A 22,427-nucleotide genomic window follows, 5' to 3' on the forward strand; every position below is an offset into this window, starting at 1 on the left:
TTACACAATAAGTCCAACAATTGAACAGATGAATGATATTTTTCTTGTTTAGTCTTGCAGAAAGTACATTTGTTATCAACAACTAAAAAAGGAGAACTACATGCATATTTGTTTTTCTCTGTGTATGTTTATCACGGTGTGGCTGTCTGTCTGCTCAGCTGTTCTGACGTCGTGCTCGCTATTTGACGTCACCGTGGGAGTGTTCCACCATCGGGAGAAATGAACGGTCATCAACACAATCCTCTCAGCGCCCATGTAAGTTGAAGCCAACAAAACACACATTTTTCAAACCGATCTATGAATGAAATGTGTTTCCATATGATGTTATCCGTTCTGCACAGGGGTTACGGTTTGTTGAGGTTGTTTGTCCAATGGTCGCTGCCCGCCTAGCGAGGTGCCCTGTTGGCTGAAGCTGAGGCGATGTTTTTTAGCTACAGTCTAGCCAGCCTGCTAACTGACAGGCGGCGAGGAGACGCCTGTTTTGGCTACCGGGACAGTCTAGACGGGCGATGTTAGGTGTAGTTACAAGTTAGTGATTACATTATATTGCTTATGCCTTAAAGGTTTGCTCTTAAGGGGCAAAACCCAGGCCGGAATAATTGATATGTTCACAGCGGTCAGACCTGGATATGTTGAGTTGTATTGGCTGCCTCTGTACAATTGTGATGTTGTCCTCAGGTATACACTGTCTTATATCAGCAATGCAAAGAGGATACAAGCTAATGCAAACATATACTGTGTGAACTGTACAACTTAAATACGCAACCATGAAATGCAACATTCAAAGGTGTGATTAAGAAACCCTGGTGGGAGTTTTGCGACAGATGGCTACCCAATACCTCCAATGTAAATTATCCTGGTGTGTTAGAGCTTCTGACTGCTGCCAGGCCCGTTGTATGAGGGTGTTGTCAAGTTGGACATTATTCTTTGGCATTTCTTAAAGGTGGAGTTCCTTTTTTTCAAATATGTACATTTGGAGAATAGAGGACAATGGCATAAACGGATGCCTTGATCACTAAATCCTTATCTAGATTGCGACGTTTTAGGTGTGCATCATTATAATCTGATACAACTTTAAATAGTTGTGTTTTACTGACCAACACGTCGGGCATTATTGGTCAAATTGTATTACTTAATGGTAATTACATATGTGGCTATAAAATGCATGAATGAAGATGTAGGAGTATGTAATTTGAACAGGTTATCTGCTGGATTGTACTTGAAAGCTTGAGCATCACAAGACACAACCATCTGATTTATGCTTTTAAATCATTAATGCTGGGCTTTGCCATTGATGTAGAATATTAAAGCGGCTATTACCTTCTTTTACCAAAAACAACACAAACTGCTGATATAATGTATGTATTAAATCCTCATTCCTCAGGTAATGAAGATTTCATCTGTTAGACATGGGCACAACAAATGATCATAATGTAAAGCTAATTATTTGTTTCATATTGAAAAGTATCATATAGAAATCAAACATCAGTAACAAACATCCCAGAAGACGAAAACCAAACCAAAAGCAGTCAATATCGAACTGTATGTTGTTGATGTTAATTATAATTATTTACAAATAATTTATATGTTATTACATTTGTTCTCCGGCTATTTGAGAAGTCTTATCGACCCAGTGGTGGAATGTAACTAAGTAGGCTACATTTACTCAATGTACTGAAGTACAATTTTGAGGTACTCTTACTTTGTACTTAACTACATTTTTTTTACTTTTTACTCCACTTCATTTATTTAAAATGAAAGTTACTAGCTACTTTGCAAGCATGGATTTATAATACAGAATACAAATCAAATCAACCAATACATCCTTATGCTTTATTATAAGTAAAGTTACCCAGCAGTAACGCAAGTAATTTAAATAATCCCCACCTTTACAAAGTGAACATTGACATTAATAATGATACTAATAATACACAAAAATAACTTGTGTCTGGTACGGGCCTTACTAGAAAATGTGTAATTTTTGTACTTGGACTTCTACTTGTAACAGAGCATGTTTACAATGCCGTATTGCAACTTTTACTAGTACTCTTGAGTACTTCTTACACCTCTTGTTAGACCCCGATGTAGGTTATCTAGACGCACACATAACACCACCCCGCCCCGCCCAGCAGCACCAGTGTGCACCGTACAACAAAACGAACACCCCCCGGTGCACCACGTTAGCATACAGCTAGCTACAAGAGGGACAGACAAGCCATCAAAACGGGGTCAACGATGTATCCTGCATTCATCTAACACAACGGTTAGCACCACTTTACAATAGGACGACAAACTGCATTGATGTTTTTAGTAAATACATCCTAGAGTTGAGTGTTTTAAAGTTCAGGCCTACTGACTGGGCTAACGAGCTGCTAACTCTATCCTCCTCTCTTCTAACGTTAAACCGATGGGCTCAGATTATATGTCGTGATTTACTCTCTAATAAAACCCACTGTTTGGGTACATGATTTACTTTATCACCCCATCTTTACTTGACCTTTTAATCATAGGCATTTAACGTTACTACTTTTGCCCTCCATGTAATGGCACTCAATGCACCTGTAACCTTTGTGTAATTTAATTAACAGCCTAAGCCGAATAGTGATGGTAAGCTATCTGTGTTTTAAGTAAGAGTCGAATAGACTTGGGAAAGCTGAACTTCATTGTTATGCGAGTTGATGCCATTGTTACTGAAGGGGTGGTGATGATCTCATCGCATTGCACGTATGACTGCATTCATGCAGAGCGATTTTGGTTTTTATAACCAGTGTTGGAAGAAGTGCTCAGATCCTTTACTTCAGATAAAGTACAAATACTATGTTCTTAGAATACTCCAATAAAAGTAAAGCAATGATTTCAAAGTTTTACATTCTGCACAATGACCCATTTCAGAATAGTAAGTAAAGAAGTATTATCAGACTTCAAATACTTCAAGTATCAAAACTAAAAGTACTCTAAAAGCAGAATGGACCTTTTCACAGTATCATACTGTTTCTATACATGTCAGAGCATTTTAGTGTTGTAGTTATCAATGTGAACCAGATTTAAATACTTGAAATACTGTGTAGATGAGTAGCACAGTACTACATTATAGCATATCATGTGTTTTTATATGTAACTAGTAACTGTGGGTTTGAAATACCTTTAGCTGAGTACAAAGAACAATATGTGCCTCTGAAATGTTGTGGAGTAGAAGTATAAAGTAGTATTAAATGGAAATACTTTAGAAAAGTACCAATATGTCAAACAACTACTTGAGTAAATGTACTAAGTTACTTTCCACCACTGGCTATAGCAGATTTCTGTGTTTACCATTTGTTGATTTTAAACCGTCTCGTTGATTTATTTATCTATTGTGGTTTTACGAGAAAGGCAAAGCGTTCATTCATGTCCTGCAGCTATCCCTGAGGGGGGATTAAGCACCATTAATTAACATTACACACTTAATTAAGCTAAAATGCCTTGGGGGGCCTCTGCTGTACAAAATTAAAACACATGTTTTTATTTTTGCCATTTAGGTTTTGAAGCCACGTACTTGTGTGACTCTATTTAATTACTTCAACGGTTATTAGTCTCAAATATCAGACTTTGTATTAGACTGCATTACAGCTACAGCCAGTTTCATTCATCTTAAAGTAGAGACATTTAACACAATTACATCACGCTCGATCTCACAGCGTGACTTAACGCTTGCCCAGATCAGGGATATCATTTTGGTTCTGTATCTAGCAAAAATGTTGTCCTGTGGGATTTTCACTCCTTACCTTAATCAATCCTCCCCTTTTTTTGTTTCTTTCAATAACTTAACAACTACATTATTGCTCTCAAAACTGTTATATTAGTGTAAAATGTTAGGGTTAACACTTTCCTAATTACATGCAGTAGACACAAATAAGCATGGTTTATTAGGGATCGGTGCGTCGGAGCACTAATACATGTAAATCCAATATTCACTTAGTTATTATCTGAGCTAATAATAATATCTGGCTTCAGCCTCCAAAATGTTTTAAGATATTTACTATGTTCCCCAGCTAATGGCTAACTTCTGTCTGCTGCTGATGAAATGGGCTGATGATGCATGCTGGTTAGATTTCTGACTTTATCTGGATTTGCTGTTAATTCTTAGTTTAGGTGCTGATTGGTTTAGATTATGGATCAACACAATTCAGTTTTATAGAAACAGTATATTAGTCTCTTAAAAATAAAAACATGATGATATATTTATTATGTGATCCCTAAGGAACCTTGAAGTGATACAAATCCATTGGTTGATCGATTGAAACGACAATTATTAGAGCCTTCAGTACCAGATGAATCCCTCGTTCTGAAAACATTTTAATGAACATTACTTCTGTCACCTGAGACACAGATTTATAAAAAAACGTTTCTCACACTGTCTTGCCTCTGCTTTTTGTTTTTCTTTGCAGCATGTGATTTTTCTAAATGTCCACGGAAACAGCTGACTAAAGATTTACAGCTATCCCACCAGTTTTCCATTTGTACAAACTACCCAGAGGAAGCCGTGCTGGAAACTCTCTTCCTGTGTTAATAGATCCACAAATTCTCTTCTGATGACCACATCTGAAGGTATGTTTATCTGCACTTGGACTCATGTTAGTTTTGTGTATTTCTATTAAGCAATCTTATTGTTTTTTTTTACAGATTTTTGCTGACCAATACTGTCATCACCATTACTAAATCAATATAAACTCATCTCCCACATGTTTATATGCAATAAAAGTGTAGCGATGCCAGCTGAAGGACGACATTATTTACTAAATAGATTTCAGCGTACAAGGTCCTCTGAGAATATGTCACCAGTGATAGAAAGCAAAAAGGAAAATGAAGTCCAATGCACAGGAGTTTCTGAATGTATATAATTTTTTATCACATCTTTATGTTCAATATAAAAATGAATACATTGGTTTTATTTTGTGAGCACAATCTGAAACCAATAAGGGGAGCCAAGGTGATATGCAGATCCAGGAATAATGTAAAGCATGTAGGCCTATGCTGCTTCGAGGTCATACCTGCACTTTCTGTCCTTCTGCAAAGATGATTCTATACCGCCACTAAAAGCTTAGACGCTGCTAGACATGCACTACACTCTTCAAATGATGTGACCTTGGAGCCCTGCATGTAGAGAGAGTGATAGACCAATGTTGGCTGACCCACTTTGAAGAGAACACTTTGCCCTTAGCCTCGAGGAGTAGGACGTCAATGTAGTTTTACTGTAGATGAGGGATATATTTCCTGTCTGTGTGGAATGTCTGCTCCTATGTCTTGTCATTAGTCTCTACTGCAATCATTTGCACTGGATCCCTGAATGGATTTGTCCATGATCATTAATTAAGGAGCAGCAGCAGCAGCAGCAGCAGCAGCAGCCATACAACCTGCTCTCAGGAATGAAGACAATTGGATTGAATACATAATGTGTAACATCAATCCCTTGTGGTTTGTTAATTTTAACTTATGTTTAAATGCAGTGACCAGAAGTGTGGTTTTACTTAAAGTATTGCCCTTACCGAGCTGCAGAGATGGAAACATGATGCAAACGACATGTTGTCGCTTTCATTTATATTGGGTAATGAGTGCAAACATTCACATTCATTTCAAACCAAAGCCTTTTCATTATTATATTATTCCCTACCACCTACCTTTTTAACAGGGTGCTTTCTTTTCCCACACTGCAGATATAACAGCAGGACCAGCAGTAATGAGTCACTGTGTATCACTAATGGAGCGTTTCATAGGGTTTTTGTGTTAGATTTGGCTGCTGGCTTGTGAGGTGATACTTTGGATCTCATGCAGATGCTGCTCCGAATGCTCCGAATGGACCAAACTAATAGAAAGTCTGGTTTTATGTTACAATTAACATTTTCAAGATTGTCCCTGATCCTAAGTAATGGATTTAGTTTTATTCTTCATTTTTGATCGATAATTGTATTTAAAGATAGTGTGCACATTTGTTGGCCTGCAACAAAGTAGGACAGAAGCTTTCTCTCAGGCTAAAGTCCCCCCCCCCCCCCCCCCCCACTACTGTACATGCTACAGATGAGTCGTGCACTGGCAGCTCCTGAGTCGTGTTCATACCATGGTTCGATGTTGTTTGTATGTAGAAATATTACTATACCTTGAACAGTTTTTAGAGTTGCTGTCATGTTAATGTTGTCTTGTGCTTACAATAGATGCCATTAAAAACATAACAAGGTTCACCAAGCATCAATTTACTGCTGACTCTTAAGAATTAAACAAAGGTCCATTAGGTCGTTGACAATTCACATGTCAGTATGTTAGAAGCTTTTAAGTCTCTCATCTGGTGCAGGAAACCTTTCCGGTCCATTATTACCAGTTACTTCTGAGTTGAATGTTTGTATGCAGGCCTGATTAAAACTGTGATGTTACAGTAGGCCTATTTTTTAAACTGTCTGTATGGAGCATATTTTTCAGTTTTCTTTTGCTTCTGTTTCTGTTCGTTTAGCCAATCCTGCGCTGTGAGTCAGTCGAGGAGAAGCTGGGCTCATGGTAAGCTTTCTGTTACACTCTATTTCACCCCCTCTCATTTCATGTTGGTAAATCAAAAGCTGTTATATAATCTGTCATCTGAGGGCCAAAGTCTTGGAATGGTCCTTTTACATTACAGGATTTAGCATTGTTGAGAAATGAGAGTCAAAGAGGAGACCTCCGTGAATCACACGAGTCAGTTGAGAATTTAATCATAATCACTGTTTGTTTAGAATTTCATTTACGTTTTCACACTCCGTAGTCTCTCTTTTAGCATCATCTAAGCACTTTCAATTATGTTGATTATCAATTTCTACAATGAATTCTTTCTGAAATGTAATTTTAATAAACTATCATTAGGGCTTTTGTGCCTTCAGGCTTGAATTCCCAGAAATAAACAATTGAAAGGGATTTCAGCAACAGCCTCAGGCATCGACCTACAGCATGTGCAGTTAAACTTACTTTGACATTTCAGAAACTGTTCTTAAAGCTTATTTATTTTGTAGACTTTGTGTTTTTGCATTTCTGGGTTGGCACTGTCAGACATGCCACATGCTGTTAGACTGAAATGGATACCTTCTGTTTTCATTCTGCAGAGAAAAAAAATAAAGCTTTTTCAATCATGAATTGTTTGCATAAAGATCGTTTTGGACTAAATGAACAAAGACCTTCTTATATTTGCAAAAAGAAGTGAACCTGTCTGTGTCAACCCAGTTTATGTTGCTTGTTGTTTTATATTCTTCTGCTTATTATGTTCATCATTCACTGCTGCATGTCATAATTCATTTTATTTTCCTTTTGTGGTAGACAAGCATGACATTGAGCCAAGCCACAGATGCATGTCCACTCAAAAGGCCCAACTGAGCACCATCATCTCTGCTCCCCGGGTTTCTACCAGCCGCTCAGAGGGGGGGTGCCCACGGGGCGCAGCTAGTCCCCTGCACCCCCAGGTAGCACCTCGCTGTGAAGCTGGAGGTCTCTGATGGATCAGGGTAGTAGTGAGCTGAGTCCAGAGGAGCCGGACACTGGAGGCCGAGCGGAGCTGGAGGGCGGCAGGAGGGCGTCGGAGTCAGAGCATGGTTTGTCCAAAATCACCCATAATGCCCGGGAGAACATGGGAGCGTTGGGCCATGGCCTGAAGCAGTTATTCCAGCCACAGCGCCGACGCTCCTCCGTTTCCCCACATGACTCCGTCTCGTCCTGCACAGGCGCCCCTCCCTCCGATCCCACCGATGTAGGGTCCGAGGGAGGGGACGCTTTGGCCTCCTCGCCCCTCCTTTTGGATTCTGACAACCCTGCTGCTTCCGCCCCTCCCGCAGCTCTGAGCCGCGTTCTGCAGCAGATCCGAGGTGCTCCCCCAATAATGAAGCGAGGCACCAGCCTGCAGAGCCGCCGCAGCAAGGTGGGGGGCCCTGGGGACCCTCCCCAGAAAGGGAGCCCACAGATCCACCGGCGCAGCACCCATGAAGCCCTGCTGCAGGCTGGACGCCCGCGCTCCTCCTCCACCACAGACACACCCACCAGCCCAGCTCTGGCTGACATGCTGCTCACCTCTGGGTACCACTCAACTGAGGAGCCTGACAAGGTGAGTGTCTCAGCCCCGTCAAGACGTCCAGGGGAGAAATAAAACCGTGGTCCTGAACAGTACATTATTTTCAGAGTAGGAAGATATTTCTGTCATATACAAGTTATGCACTGGGAGGTTTGCGATAAGGTTACACCTGCATTTGAGTAAAATAAAAAATGGCTTGCCTCTTCATCTGTGGGTATAAGTTAGTCAAATATGATACACACTCCTCATATCAAAGTTACTTAAACTTTAAGGAGTTTTCTCCATTATCTGTCACAGAAGAACGGCAACAAGTTGACTTAGAAATCATATAAAAAAGATGCTTCTTACTAATTTTAAACTTGCTTCCTATTCATCATGTTTATACGCTTTCTAAAGCATCAGATTCCATGATAATAAACTGTTGTATATCCATCTGAAACCCACAAAGCTATATGGAAACTAGTTTAAAAATTCAGAACCTGTTTCATAATAATCTTGACAATAACAAAAACGATGCAGTTCTTCAAATGCATGCATTCTACCGTGTCATATAACAGTATTTTATACCTTAAACACTGACAATATCAATCAATCTGTATACACACATTGTCAGTGTGTTGGAAAGATATAACATATCAAATAATACATATTTTCTTTTCTCATAAAATCTGTCCAAGAAATGAATGAAATCTTAAAAATGCTGTATTCATATAGAAGATAGTTTTAGGACATGAATAATTCAGATGCGTATCGTAATACAAAGTGACTCTCACAGGTCACGAGGAAATTAATGAAATGCATTGTTTGCAGCCTAGCTGTAGAATACAAGATGAAAGTGAGTCGTGCACTGAAACCTGTGCAAAATGTCAAATCTAAGTGAACTGTGCAAACCTAAGGCTGTTAATGGTGTAGATGTGCCTGGATGAACTGGTGGATGGGGAGATGAGTTGTCAGCGGTGAAAGGTCAGAGATTGCCTTTGAGTTGTTTGTGACTATGTGCTCTAAGCCTTTCTAAATTTAGTCTTTTGCTGTCTCTTGAGTGTACTTCAGGTCAGAGAAGGCTTGTAGGGAACGTTTGCAAACTCCACAAACTCAAACGTGTTGGATGATTGTTTTTATTGTATTTTACATTGAATGTTGATAGAAATCTGGGAATACTTATTCAGTGTTTTTTTCCCACTATAAAATAAAGAAGGGGTATCCTGCCTTTTACATAATCGATTAAGAAAAAAAGAAAGAATGTACACACCATTTTCTTTTAAACCTGACGTGGTATTTAGATCAGACGGTCTTCACACACTTTAAGCTCAAGTAAGATGGCAGCTGACTGACAGGAGTATCTCTGGAATGACAAATCAGTATAGAGTAGACGTCGGAAAAGAGATCATGACACTGTTTTGCAGCTCAGGCATCTCACTGGAGGCAGGATTAAGTTCATCAACAGATGTCTTAAGCACAATGGAATCACTTTACTCCCTGTGGTTCTGTTCATCTTAAATAACGAATGCCAATTGTTTTTTATTTGACAATCCTCTGCCCAGTTAGAACACAAGTTGTGTCCTTTTGTTTCTGTTCGGTAGACCTTTCAACAAACACAAATTAAACATCAATCACTCAAGAAGCTTTACATTTGTATTATTCTATACATTTTTGTTCAAATACAGGAATCTAGCAAATAACTGATAGGTAAATGTTGGCACATAACCAATTTAAAGTTAAGACACTGGAAACTTATTTATTTGTAGCATTTTCTAACCGTGTCTGTCAATATAAAACTTAACGGCCGCTTCCTGTACTGTACAATGTCTGGCTTTATGGTTAACACTCAATCTGTTTCACACATTCTCATGCTGTTCAGAGTACAAGGAGCTGAGCAGCTGGCACATGTCCAATACGTGGTGAAAGCTCTTATGATGGGTACAAATCAGTTTGTGTTGATGACAAAGATTCATATTTACCTCAACTCTTGTTGCCCCAGTTCTAGCCTGGAATCTCTCATTACTATGTAAGGCTTTGCATTATCTGAACTTGCCTTTTTTACTAAACTACCAATTTAATACATTCCTGTGGGGTAAAATTAATGTCATCATTTCTTCTCAATCCTCAGTTAACTTGGTCTATTTTCAACAGTGCCTCCGTGACTTGGAGTTGTGAAGTGACAAAAAGAAACGTTTGGCGCCATCTACTGTTGTGAATGTGTAGTTACAGATATAAGTGTAAATTGACTGCAGGGTCTTCAAAGATTGGTTTTCAAAAACAACCACTGCCCTAGTTTAAAGCCAATACTACTGTGTATTTTCAACTGGATTTAAACAGTAGTCACATTAGATACTGGTAGAGTTTACAATAGAAAAGTTTGTATTACTAGAGAGACACAATATCCTAAACACCAAATAAAGTATTGTAACCAAGTACTGTCAGCATTATAACGCCCACTGCTCGCACGATAATCTATGATAAAGAAACACCAAGAGAAACAATGATTTAAATGTTTTTGTCTCAATAAACTTGATCAAAAGCATTTTTCTTCATATTTGTACCTTCTTTTGTTTGTTTTTCTGCACAGCTGGATCGTTATGATGGATCAGGCCCCGCTGTGTCACCCAATGCCCTGCCCTACGGAGCAGACGGGTATGATGTAGTGGACTGCACCCCAGACCCCCAGCGGACTAAGCAGGCCATTGCCCAACTACAACAGAAGATCCTCAAACTCACAGAACAAATCAAAATTGAACAAACTGCACGTGATGACAACGTGGCAGAATACCTGAAACTTGCCAATAATGCAGACAAACAGCAGAGTGCACGCATCAAACAGGTGTTTGAGAAGAAGAACCAAAAGTCCGCTCAGACGATCCAGCAGCTGCAGAGGAAGCTGGAGCATTACCACCGCAAGCTCCGAGAGGTAGAGCACAACGGAATCCCTCGCCAGCCCAAAGATGTTTTCCGAGACATGCACCAGGGGCTGAAAGATGTTGGAGCCAAGGTGTGTGCTTTCCTGGTGCCTTCACTGCTCTTTTGGTTTTAAATCCCCCTTTCGGGAATATTTAAGGTTTTATTGTCATTGTACTGACAAAAAAAATGTAATCCTCAACTTTTTTTCTATTTCTAAAAAATTATAAAATCTTTCATCTAAATTTGGATGAACTAAACGTAAAGGGGCCAAGAAAGCAGACAACTTGCTATAGAGAATAGATGGAGTTGTAGAATAGAGAATTTATAATGGATGAATTCTATTTGAATAGGTGTGCCACTATGGTGCATGGTTTTACTGGCACACAAAGTCAAATGTCTGTAAGAACAATCTCTAATAGCAGTTAGGTAGTCATGTATAAGGTGGATGCCAGCAATCTGAATTGGTTCCTCAGTTGTTTTAGTTAAGGATAGGTTTGCCCAGGTATGAAATAAATAGCAATTAGTTAAAGCACTCAAAACATAAATAAGACCTTATAACAAGATCATCATTTGAAGTTGTTTTTGCTACTTAATCTACACAAACACAAAAGTAATGGTTGTAAATGTTAAAAATATCCCAAGAAGGAAACTCAGTAGTTTGTAATTACCTGTTCCTCTACAGATGTAGTTAGTCGAGCCCTTAATTAAAAGCTATAGAAGCTTTGGCACTATCTCTGCAGGATGCAGACAAATCTCTTTCAAGCTCTATGATGATTATTTTGTTCACATAATTTTCACCATGACAATATTGTAGTGGCACCTCCACACAGACCAGTACTGACCTGAGCTTGCTCATTACAGGTGACAGGGGGCCTCTCCAGTTTCTCTCAAGCCACTCATTCTGCAGCTGGAGCTGTGGTGTCTAAGCCGAGAGAAATCGCCTCCCTCATCCGCAACAAGTTTGGCAGTGCTGATAACATTGCAGGCCTGAAAGACTCCTTGGATGAAACCCAGGGAGAAGATGGTGTTGGCCCTGGGGGAACAAGGGTCCTTGGGACAGGACATTTGCAGAACAGCCCAAAGTATGGCAGTGACGATGACTGTTCTAGTGCTACTTCTGGCTCTGCAGGAGCCAACAGTGCGACTGGAGCCCCCGGAGGCCCCCCTAGCTCCAAGGGCAACACCCTTGATCATGTTCAGGCCTCAGGCTTCGATGCTATACTCCATGAGATCCAAGAGCTCCGAGAAAACCAAGGTCGACTGGAGGAGTCATTTGAAAACTTAAAAGCCCATTATCAGCGTGACTACACTATGATCATGGAGGCACTGCAAGAGGAACGATACAGGTATCATAGCATATGCGATACACTCTAGTATAGTCTGTGTGTAGAAAGAAAAATAACTGTTTCTGATGTGCTGTTGTTGTCACTCATTTGCAGGTGTGAACGTTTAGAAGAACAGCTCAATGACTTAACAGAACTCCACCAGAATGAAATTCTGAACTTAAAACAGGAACTAGCCAGCATGGAGGAGAAGATTGCTTACCAGTCTTACGAAAGAGCGAGGGACATTCAGGTAAGCTTCACTAAAATATACTTGATGATTCTGCTCTGTCATCAGAGCAACTTCACTCACTGTTCTGTATCTGACCTGTAGGAGGCGCTGGAGGCCTGTCAGACGCGTATCTCCAAGATGGAGCTGCAGCAGCAGCAACAGCAGGTGGTGCAGCTTGAGGGTTTGGAGAACGCCACAGCACGGACTCTTCTTGGAAAACTAATCAATGTACTGCTGGCTGTAATGGCAGTCCTTTTGGTATTTGTGTCCACAGTGGCTAACTGTGTCGTCCCATTAATGAAAACACGCAGCCGCACGCTTTCTACGCTGCTCCTCGTTATCCTCCTTGCATTCCTCTGGAGGCACTGGGACGCCATTTCAGAGTATCTGAATCACTTTCTTCTTCACCCCAGATGACCTGCTTGAAGAGGCTTATTTGATGATGAAGGACAGAGGTTTTGAGGCTGTTGTGTAAAGGGAGGACAATGACCCATACAGGAAGGTTAATCTCTATAGTCCTTCCTTTTCTTCCTCTTCAGCAGCTTCTCAAAATGCTCAGGAGGGTTGAATCTGAGGTTTGTCACTTTATTGTTTTCTGAAATGTGTTTAAAGAAGAATGAAACAGAGAAAAGGATGGATGTTTGATATTGAATTGCTATCTTTAGTGCAATTGTGGCACAAGCACATAGTGTAAGGGTGAATAGTTGAAGGAGGGTCTGGGAAAACTGCACACTTTTTTTTCTCATCTGAGTGAATTTGTTTACATGTGGAAAACGTTGCATTGTTTCCCCACAGAAGAAATTGTAATTCAGAGTTTTATTACTTTTGAGCTGATTCAAGTGGTATTGTTTGAAGTCACCGCAATTTTTAATACAGCTGATTGATGGCTTTTTATTTGATTTTGACTGTAGTGAGCTGACTGTTGCTGATTTAGTTGTCCATACTCTCAAGTGTCTCACTTCTAAACAGTCGACTCCTCCTTCCCCCTTTACTCAAACATTTGAAATTTCAGCTTGTGTGACCAACTCTTCCTTTTCCTGCTCACTACACTGAAGAATGGAGTTTGTTTGCATCAGCTACGTTGCTCTGGAATCAAGACTTGTCACTGGATCACATAGTAGTGGATTCTCAACTTGTTTTTTATGGATTTGTGAAGTCAACAACACTGGTATGCCACAACCAGGATGTTAATATCAAAGACATTAAGTTTGGAGTTGCGACCATGCTGGAGCATACTAGCCTGGTGGCTTTTCCAATGCAGAAGAATAATCTATGAACTGAATCAACATACTTGAAGAGCAGTTAAAGTGCTCAAAGACTCAGTGCTTCCGTACTGTTTATATTAGTGACAATGAAATAGTAATACTTTTTAGTTGATTTTTTTATTTTTTAAAGACAAATAAATTTGCTGTTTTAAAGGTGAAATTGAAAATTCAACTTGTAAATGTCCTCAATGTCATGACCGTTCTAAATTGAACATCACACATTACACCTCAAAAAGCCTCTTGTTGGAGTCCTTGGTTTACTTGGTTGCAATGTGTGTGGAATATACTGTACTATAATCATGTTTATACAGGTTTTATAATCTGGGTCTCATCATGGGTCATTGTGAATTCCTAGCACACTAATTGTCTCCCCTGAAATCTAGCAAAGAGGTGTGATTTGACTTATTTCACCCTTTATTTTACACATTATCCTCAATTTATTGCTGTCTTACTTGTTGAAAAGGGTTAAAAACCAAGTTCAAAATATATGACATACAAGGAAACCAGTGATAGCTAAGTTGTATTACATTTTATTTATATAACTGTTGTCTGCACTATATTTATAAGGGGTCAGAGTATTGTGTTGGAAGACTGCAAGTGAACTAGCCTACTGGGCCACTTAAAGAACTTAAGCCATCAAGGTTTTTAATATCACTTGTGCTCTTTCGACATTGAAGATTTTAGCTGCTAACTCTCCATTTGGCCCTTTTTCATCAGGCTAGATTAGCAAGTATTTTGCTGGCAGGTGCTACAAAGCTTACAGTGAAAAAACTAAAAAGGTATGTTTTGCAATAGTAGGGTCAGGTGTATATGTCAGCACCACATTGATTTAAATGAGCATTTTTGATAAGACGACGACTTTCTCTGAGTACCTTTCGTTGCTAAGCAACCTGCACATCTGTCAGCAGTGGACGGGACGTTAGCGTACGTTAGTTAAACTGCTAACAGAGTAGTTTATCTGTAAACATTCGTACTGTTTTTTAGTTGTTTAACTAACTTGTACATACATTATCATTTTGCACGCAATGGTTAGTCTGAATGCCGAGCATGTTCAAACCAGCCAAGTCAAAACAGCTGATTGATCCCAATTGGCTAAACTAGCTAAGCTAACGTTACATTTGGCCAGACTGGTTGGAAGTCTTGACGTTTCAAGCAGGTAAGCAATTACCAATACAACTTAATCTAACCCAGCTGACCCACAAAACAAATAACGTATCCTCTGGCCCTATACGTATGTAACCATGCAGATGTTAGTCTAATTCTTTTTCGGTTGTCTTTTAATTATCTGTCTCCATCTCAATTTAGCTGATAGTAGGCTAATGGCATTTTACAGATGAAAAGGATTCCTTAGGCCAATACGTGCACTCTAGGGCCTGAAAGACCATTAATTGTGTGCGTTCTACTATTTGTGTTGCTACACAGGCAATGTTTGAAAGGCTGTAATGCGTAAACAAGTCCCATGTGAATATATTTTATTTAATAACAACAATCCAGTTATGATGGACTCACTGGATTAAGGGGTCCGGATCATACTCAAACTAGGGTCTCATCAAATTCTAGTTTTATAGAAAACATCTGACTGCTATTGTAATATGAAAAGACAATATGGCTTTTTGCATGCTCAAACAAAGGAAAAGTGGTTAAGTGGCCTGAGGAGTTGCTTACTAATCTGATTTTGCCAATTACAGGTGACAAAAAGTCTCTCCAGTTTATAGCTACTTGCTCTTCAGTTGGAGCTGTGCTGTCCAAGCTGAGACAAATCTCCTCCCATGTCTGCAAAAGTTGGGCAGCACTGATAATATTGCAGCCCTGAAAAACTTGGATGAAACCCCGGGAGATGAGGGTGTTGGCCTTGGGGGAATGAGTATCCTTAAAACAGGACAGTCCAGTCTGAATCATGGCACTGATGATGGCAGTTCTGCTATATCAGACTCAGGAGCCGATGATGTACCCTCTAGCTCCAGGGAAAATATTCCTGACCATGCCCAGTCCTCAGACTTTGATAATATACTCCAGGAGATCCAGGAGCTCCGGGAAAACAAAGGCCAACTTGAGGAAAGCTTTGACATCTTAAAAAACTACCACCAAAAAGAATACACTGCAATTGGGGAGGCCCTACAAGAGGAGCGACACAGGTACATGTTTGATATAGTACTGTGAGCTAAACCTATCCCCTGTTTGTTTCATATATTGTTGCCATTACTTTTTTGCAGGAATGACCGTTTAGAAGAACGGCTCAATGACTTGATAGAACTGCACCAGAATGAAATTTTGAACTTCAAAGATGAACTAGCAAGCATGGGGGAGAGGTCTAACTTTCAGTCTAACAAAGAAGCAACAGATATTCATGTAAGCTTAACAAACAAAAGTGTTTTTCACAGCAGACATTTTTAATGTATAGCAAGAAAAGCACAGGTGTAATTAATATAATGTCTGTGTTGCATTGCGATAAGCCAGTATCAATAATGTATCATATTGCTTATAACACATACTGTGCTTTTCCTGCTGGGACCAAAGGTTTACAGTAAGAGGGGAACGTAGGCAAGCCAGTGTTTAAAATGTGCTCAGGAAAATGCACCACTGACAGATTTCTGTGGGTTTGGCATAATTACAGAATCTTGAGGCTCTGTCTTGAGAGGGCAACTGTGTAAATACTTAGTACTAGCTGTGTAAATAGCTTTAGTACTTATATACATTTGTAACGTTCAATATTCCTAAATTAAAGTATTTAGGCGTTTTACCACACAGCTAATCTTTTTCAGTGTTGAAAAACAAAAAACCGAGGTAAAAATGAGTTACTGACCCTGAGGTTCTGTTGCAGGTTATTTTCATCCTTGCTATCACAAGTCAAATTAGAGTGAATGGAAAGGATCCATTGATAAAACAATCAGTTCTTTGATGAATCATTAGAGCTCCTTCACTCAGTTTGGTCTCTCCTGTAGGAATCTCTGGAGGCCTGCCTGACTCATCTGTTCAAGGTGGAGCAGCAGCAACTGCAGGCGGGGCAGCTTGATGGTTTGGAGAATGTCACAGCACGGACTGTCCTTGGAAAATTAATCAATGTGCTGCTGGCTGTTATGGCAGCCATTTTGGTCTTTGTGTCCACAGTGGCCAACTGTATTACCGCCTTGATGAGAACATGCAGCCGGACACTTTTCATGATGCTTTTTGTAGTCTTTTTTGCCTTGCTGTTGAGGCACTGGAATGCCATTTTAGACTATCCAAAATACTTTTTCTGCACTCCCTGAAAAGAGAGTCAAATAAAACGTATCAACTTAAGCATTACCTTGGCATCTTTTCAGGAATATAATGAAAACTATAAGTTACTTGAGCATTATAAGGTCACATGTCTCTATAGGTGCAACATGCAAAGTCTATTAAATATTTAGTGTACCTGGAGTAGATTTTGTTGCCAGTTTTAAAGCGCAATATTAATTCCTCTTTGTCACTACAGGATTCTGGATTGTAAAATAACTTGGCTGCTCAGCACCTGTAATATGTGCTGCTGTCATTGAAGGATACGCAAACACTAGTTCTACTTAAAGCTCCAGTATACCCTTACATAAGCAAAATGAGACGGCAGCATGCTTCAAATGTAGAGAATTTAGAAATTACAACAAATCAAAAAATAAGATTTTATTGCAAAAACAATCAGTCATATCAATTATTTAATTATTTACTCTGCAGTCTTTTTTCCTCGTTTCCCAGTTGCCCTAGCAGCAGGAGCGTCACTGCCTGCCTTAGCAGCCTCAGACACCTTCCCTGCCTTTTTCTCCTTGGCGGCCTTCGGTTCCTTGACGGCCTTCGGTTCCTTGGCGGCCTTCGGTTCCTTGGCGGCCTTCGGTTCCTTGGCGGCCTTCGGTTCCTTGGCGGCCTTCGCTTCCTTGGCGGCCTTCGCTTCCTTGGCGGCCTTCGCTTCCTTGGCGGGCTTTTTAGTAGCCTTCGCCGAATCAGAAGCTTCCTCGTCATCCACCTTCTCTGCAGCTTTTTTTGCTTTTGGCTTCTTTGCGGGAGCAGCCTTGGATGTAGTTTCAGCAGGTACCTCAATAGCAGCCTCTTTTTCCTTCTCGGACTTTTTGACAGGCTTGGACTCCTAAAAGTGGGTAATGAAAAATGTCAGACACAACTGAAGCATTCATTGTATAATCTTATATCCAAGAAATTGTGAATACATGGTGAAATTATTTAATTTGGATATGTTCAGTTAATTATACATTTCTACTGAACTTAATGAACCCATGTCGGAAAAGGTTAAATGAGAATTTTTTCCCCCACCCTTTTAAAGTTTCTCTAAATGACTGCCTTACAGTTATATTCTCATCAATCAGGAATAAAGTCTCATAACAAGTGTTTACCTTTCTTGGAGAGAAAAAACAGCGAGCAAAGACGATATTTCCCAAAATATAGTTGAACTTTATATTCTATTTCAGAACAGAAAACATTGCCTCACCTCATCGTTTGACGTCGCTTCTTCATTGGCATAGTCTTTCTTCTTCGTGGCACCTTTAACAAGTTAAACTATTAAGAGCTATACCAGTTTTGAGAGGACAAATAGTGTGTCCTTTTCCAGTTGTAATCATACCTGCTTTTTTAGGCTTCTTGGCTCCATCCTTAGCTGCTTTGGGCGCTTTTGTCATATTAGGATCCACATTCTCAGCTTTTTGCTTTGCCTCTTTGGTTTTCGGTGCAATCTGCATACAAGACACAGTCCCGATTAATGACGTTATTTCACCCTCTTTGATGAAGCTGTACATTGGACATCTTACCCTAAATTTTCCCGATAGGCCTGCAGCGACATTGGAGTTGGCAGGCCGCACCAACGTGCCATTCTCGAGTCCTTTTTTCAGGGCTCTGCGGACAAAGTGCTTCAACCTTACCATGTCCACTGACTGGTATTTTGCTTTAATATAACTTTGTATCGCTTGGGACGAAACCCCTTTGCGCGAGTCCAACTCTTTAAGTGCTTCGTTCACCATGATCGCTGTGGATGGATGAGCTGCAAGTTTGCGCAGCGTCGCAGCGACTAGAAAACAAACGTGCACATATACCATTTAGAATATAAACATATATGCAAACTTCTTAAGCTGTGTCACATAGTTTAAATGAAAAACGAGGAGACCTGAAACGTTCTTGTTGTCCGGTGCATCACTGGAGGAAGGCGCAGGATCAGCAGAGCCTGCTGCTGGCTTTTTAGGAGGCATAACTGAGAATTCAATAAAAAAGAAAATCAAGACAATAAAAATCAGCGCGTGACGTGAGTTCTAAAAGTATGCTACACCTGCCCGTCCAGCACGTCTCGGTCTTTATGCAGCTGAGCTACTTCCGGTGAAATTAGGCCAGGTGAGTCCCATCAGCAACAGGTGCGATTCATTAGGGTTTTTACGTTACGCCTGCAGGGACCGTGGCGAAATGATTCCTCCACTTCAGTGAGGCATGCATTTGGATTGACTCGCGAAAGTCACTTTTAATATAGGCTACTTTAGAGAAATGCTGCTATCATACAAGGTCCAAATGTCTTCAAAAAAATACAAAATAACGTGATGGGTTAAAAATATCCAGCCATAGATGCACAAACCAAACCCTTCAGTATCTTGTTGTAGCCTATGCGGTTTTATTTTCTTGTTAAATAACATAAGCAGCTGATACATGTGGTTTCTATATGGGTATTTGTGTAGCCTTTTGTAGTTGACTCGATCTTCTTGTGTGGCCAGTCTTATAAACCGAATGTAGATACAGTTCTCATCAAACCCGTGCAGCCTTGCAACAGCCTAACTGTCGTATTAAAAACAGTATATAAAAAGTGATCGCAGGCCCTGTGTAGCTATAGCAGCCTGATGCTGACGGGGGTGGTCTGTATAGGTACTTTTAACTAAATGTAGAAATAGTTGACCTACATTCAGTTGCTTTGTCAAAGCATTGTTAAACAGTGTAGGCCTACATGTTGGATTATTTTGTACAACATCACTCAAAAACATTTAACTGACAGTTACATACTTTGACACCCTGTCACTTATAGTATATGGGTCATTTAATATTTGTTAAATCTTGTTCACATATACAATACTGCTCATTCAACAATCACATTATTTTCATCTTATTATATTATGTTATAACTTCTCTTCACAACAAGGAAATACATACAGTATACTGACTTTCCAAAAACCTAATGGACCTATGACCTGTCTGTTTTATTGATCACATATCTCTTTCTCACTTAGTCTTGTGGCCTCCTAGTCCTAATTCTTAATAAAGTCGTACTCGACTTGTACATACAAAAACCATAAAAGAGGTTCTTTCTGTTTTCTCAGGAAGCCACCACTCTGCTGATCTAAATATACAACATGTAGGCGATGTCAAGTATACCGTTAGTGTTTCTGTGGCTTGTCTTATATTCAAGTCTGAGGCTGGCTGTGGTTTTAAGCAGGTTTATCAAAACGAGACAGTCTCAATCAGACAGGTAATGCTGGAGGATATCGGAATACTCTTAGTATTCATCTTCATCATGTTGGATATGTACTGCTGGTCATCCTCATGTGTAAGTTTAACCTCTAATATATTTTTATACTAATACAGGTACTTTTTTACTTTACGCATTCAATTAAATCTGTTTTATTATATAATTGTAGATTCTTTTTGTTAGTTTAGAGTTATGCTTTTTTGTGTTTTAAGTTTAAGTGTTGCAAACACATTTCTTTCATGAGATTAACAAGATCAGTGCCTAATATCTTACATTTTTTCCTGGCCACCTTATGAGAAATGTGTTTAATATGCTCACTCATTTTTGCACATATTTTTGGGTGCACAGTTTCCTTTTTTGTATTATCATCATCTATATGCAAATAAAAACAAGTATCCAAAACAACATTTGTTTATAAAAGTTACAAACAGATATGTTCGTCAATTCTGTTTTTTGGGAAAGCACTCAGCTGGTGCTCATGATTGTAACAGTTTTGATATCATATTTAAATAATTAAACTTTGTTTCATAGGAATGTGGTAATGGATCTATTTTATTCTCTTTACCTAAATACAGCTTTACTATTTATTTGTATGTTTTATGTTGCATCTATTTATTGAGCTGAAAGCATCCAATTGCAAACATTAATGTCATTGCCCTGACAGGCAGGTTTTACTTTGAACAACTACTTTAATTATAATTAATACGCAGGGTTTCGAGGAATTTTGAAACCTCTGGTGCTGGAAGCACTGACACTGACCCTGATGACCAGACAAAATCCCTCACAGCAATTTATATATTTTTAAAGTTCACTTCATAGACTTTAAAAAGTATTACACTTTGGTGCTCCCCAGTGGTAGTATCAGAAAATACACTGTGGCAGAGGGGAATTTCCCCACAGCTCCAACCACATGGAAAAAGAAAGGCTGATGGAACTGGTGCAGGCCGGGCATACATTGTTTTTATGGGATTGTCTTATTTTTCTAAAAACAAAACGTTTTCCTGGAGAGTTATTTGAAGGATGTTATTATTACGTAGAATTCCACACTTAGTGGACTTAAATAAGATGGAAAAAAAAAACAGACATGCTATTCAAACATTGTGCTAGGACTCATTACTCACTATACCAAATAATAATACATTTTTCTGCTTTTCAACACAGTTTTGTAAAAGTAAATATCGTTTTAGACATGCATGCATTCATCCACCTTTCTGCAGATATTTTTCAAAGCAAATCAAGCATGGCTGACGGGGGAGGCAGAGCAGGTGTCACCATCACAAGTACAATGGAGACGACCACAGAGACCGCAGGTAGGCTGCGCTTTATGTCTACTGAGCATCTAAAGTCTTGTGATAAACAAATAAATAAATAAATGTTCCCTGGCTTGTTAGATCTCACTGGTGCTTACACTCGTTTACCTCCTGAAACTCCAGCTGACGTGTAAGTATCTCCATGACATGTGTTTTTTTGTTCTTTATTTATGTCATTATGAAACAGGTTGGAGTACTGTCTATCAACACCGAGAGCATTTAAACCGATAATAGTGAGATTCTCATTACCTTTGCCAAGCACATGCATGATGTCCAGATGACGAAGCCTTCTCATTTTTAGCTTTGAGTTTTTCCTGTTTTACAGCGCTTGAGAAAAAAGACGCAGTGTTATGATACTGATCTTTTTCATTCTTATAAGGGACATATTTTAACTGTATCGTAAGAAGCATGTGTTTCTTACATCCCCCCCCCCCCCCCACCACCAGTCTGACACTTGTTGATGGTCTGTTCTCTGTGTCTGTCTCTCAGACACACAGGTATATGGAATGTGGTATAGTTGTGACAGGTTGCGGAGTATCTGGTGTCATCTTGCTGGGATCTGCAATTATATTTCTCACTAAAAGGACCGGTAAGAATTTATTAACCTAAAGGAAGTTAATCTAATGACCTAAAAGCAATAATCATGGCTATAGGTCAAACAATAGTTGGCAAAGTCTTGCATTCAAACTGTGAAAAAGACACACACACACACACACACACACACACACACACACACACACACAACACACACACACACACACACACACACACACACACACACACACACACACACACACACACACACACACACACATACCATGTATACATCACTTCAGGGGACATTACATTGACTTACATGCATTTCCTGGAGACTTATCCTAACCTTAACC

General features: G+C 39.6%; 2 protein-coding genes and 1 pseudogene across 4 annotated transcripts; 2 read left to right on the forward strand and 1 right to left on the reverse strand.

Moving 5' to 3' along the window:
* The first annotated feature begins 138 nt into the window (after positions 1-138).
* tmcc1b (transmembrane and coiled-coil domain family 1b) lies at positions 139-14,008 on the forward strand. 3 transcript variants are annotated; one of them, XM_034223934.1, is made up of 8 exons: positions 139-255; positions 4,428-4,587; positions 6,482-6,525; positions 7,312-8,089; positions 10,623-11,042; positions 11,813-12,297; positions 12,391-12,526; positions 12,608-14,008. In XM_034223934.1, the coding sequence occupies exons 4-8, from the start codon at positions 7,487-7,489 to the stop codon at positions 12,920-12,922; spliced, it is 1,959 nt and encodes a 652-aa protein (XP_034079825.1). In that variant the 5' UTR covers positions 139-255; positions 4,428-4,587; positions 6,482-6,525; positions 7,312-7,486; the 3' UTR covers positions 12,923-14,008. The 3 variants fall into 3 exon arrangements, with proteins under 3 accessions (XP_034079825.1, XP_034079827.1, XP_034079826.1); XM_034223936.1 differs by having other exon boundaries at positions 7,824-8,089; XM_034223935.1 differs by lacking the exon at positions 139-255 and adding an exon at positions 2,158-2,263.
* A 1,204-nt stretch (positions 14,009-15,212) lies between these two features.
* Positions 15,213-17,018, forward strand: LOC117551040 (annotated as a pseudogene).
* Positions 17,019-17,231: 213 nt separating this feature from the next.
* On the reverse strand, positions 17,232-19,110 carry LOC117551162 (late histone H1). Its single transcript, XM_034223906.1, has 5 exons — positions 18,890-19,110; positions 18,537-18,793; positions 18,353-18,461; positions 18,221-18,273; positions 17,232-17,863 (listed from the first exon to the last, which is right to left on the reverse strand). Exons 1-5 carry the CDS (start codon positions 18,969-18,971, stop codon positions 17,447-17,449), a joined length of 918 nt encoding a protein of 305 aa, XP_034079797.1. The 5' UTR covers positions 18,972-19,110; the 3' UTR covers positions 17,232-17,446.
* Positions 19,111-22,427: the final 3,317 nt, after the last annotated feature.

The sequence above is a fragment of the Gymnodraco acuticeps genome, unplaced genomic scaffold (genome assembly GCF_902827175.1).
Source record: "Gymnodraco acuticeps unplaced genomic scaffold, fGymAcu1.1, whole genome shotgun sequence".
NCBI classification, from domain to species: Eukaryota; Metazoa; Chordata; class Actinopteri; order Perciformes; family Bathydraconidae; genus Gymnodraco; species Gymnodraco acuticeps.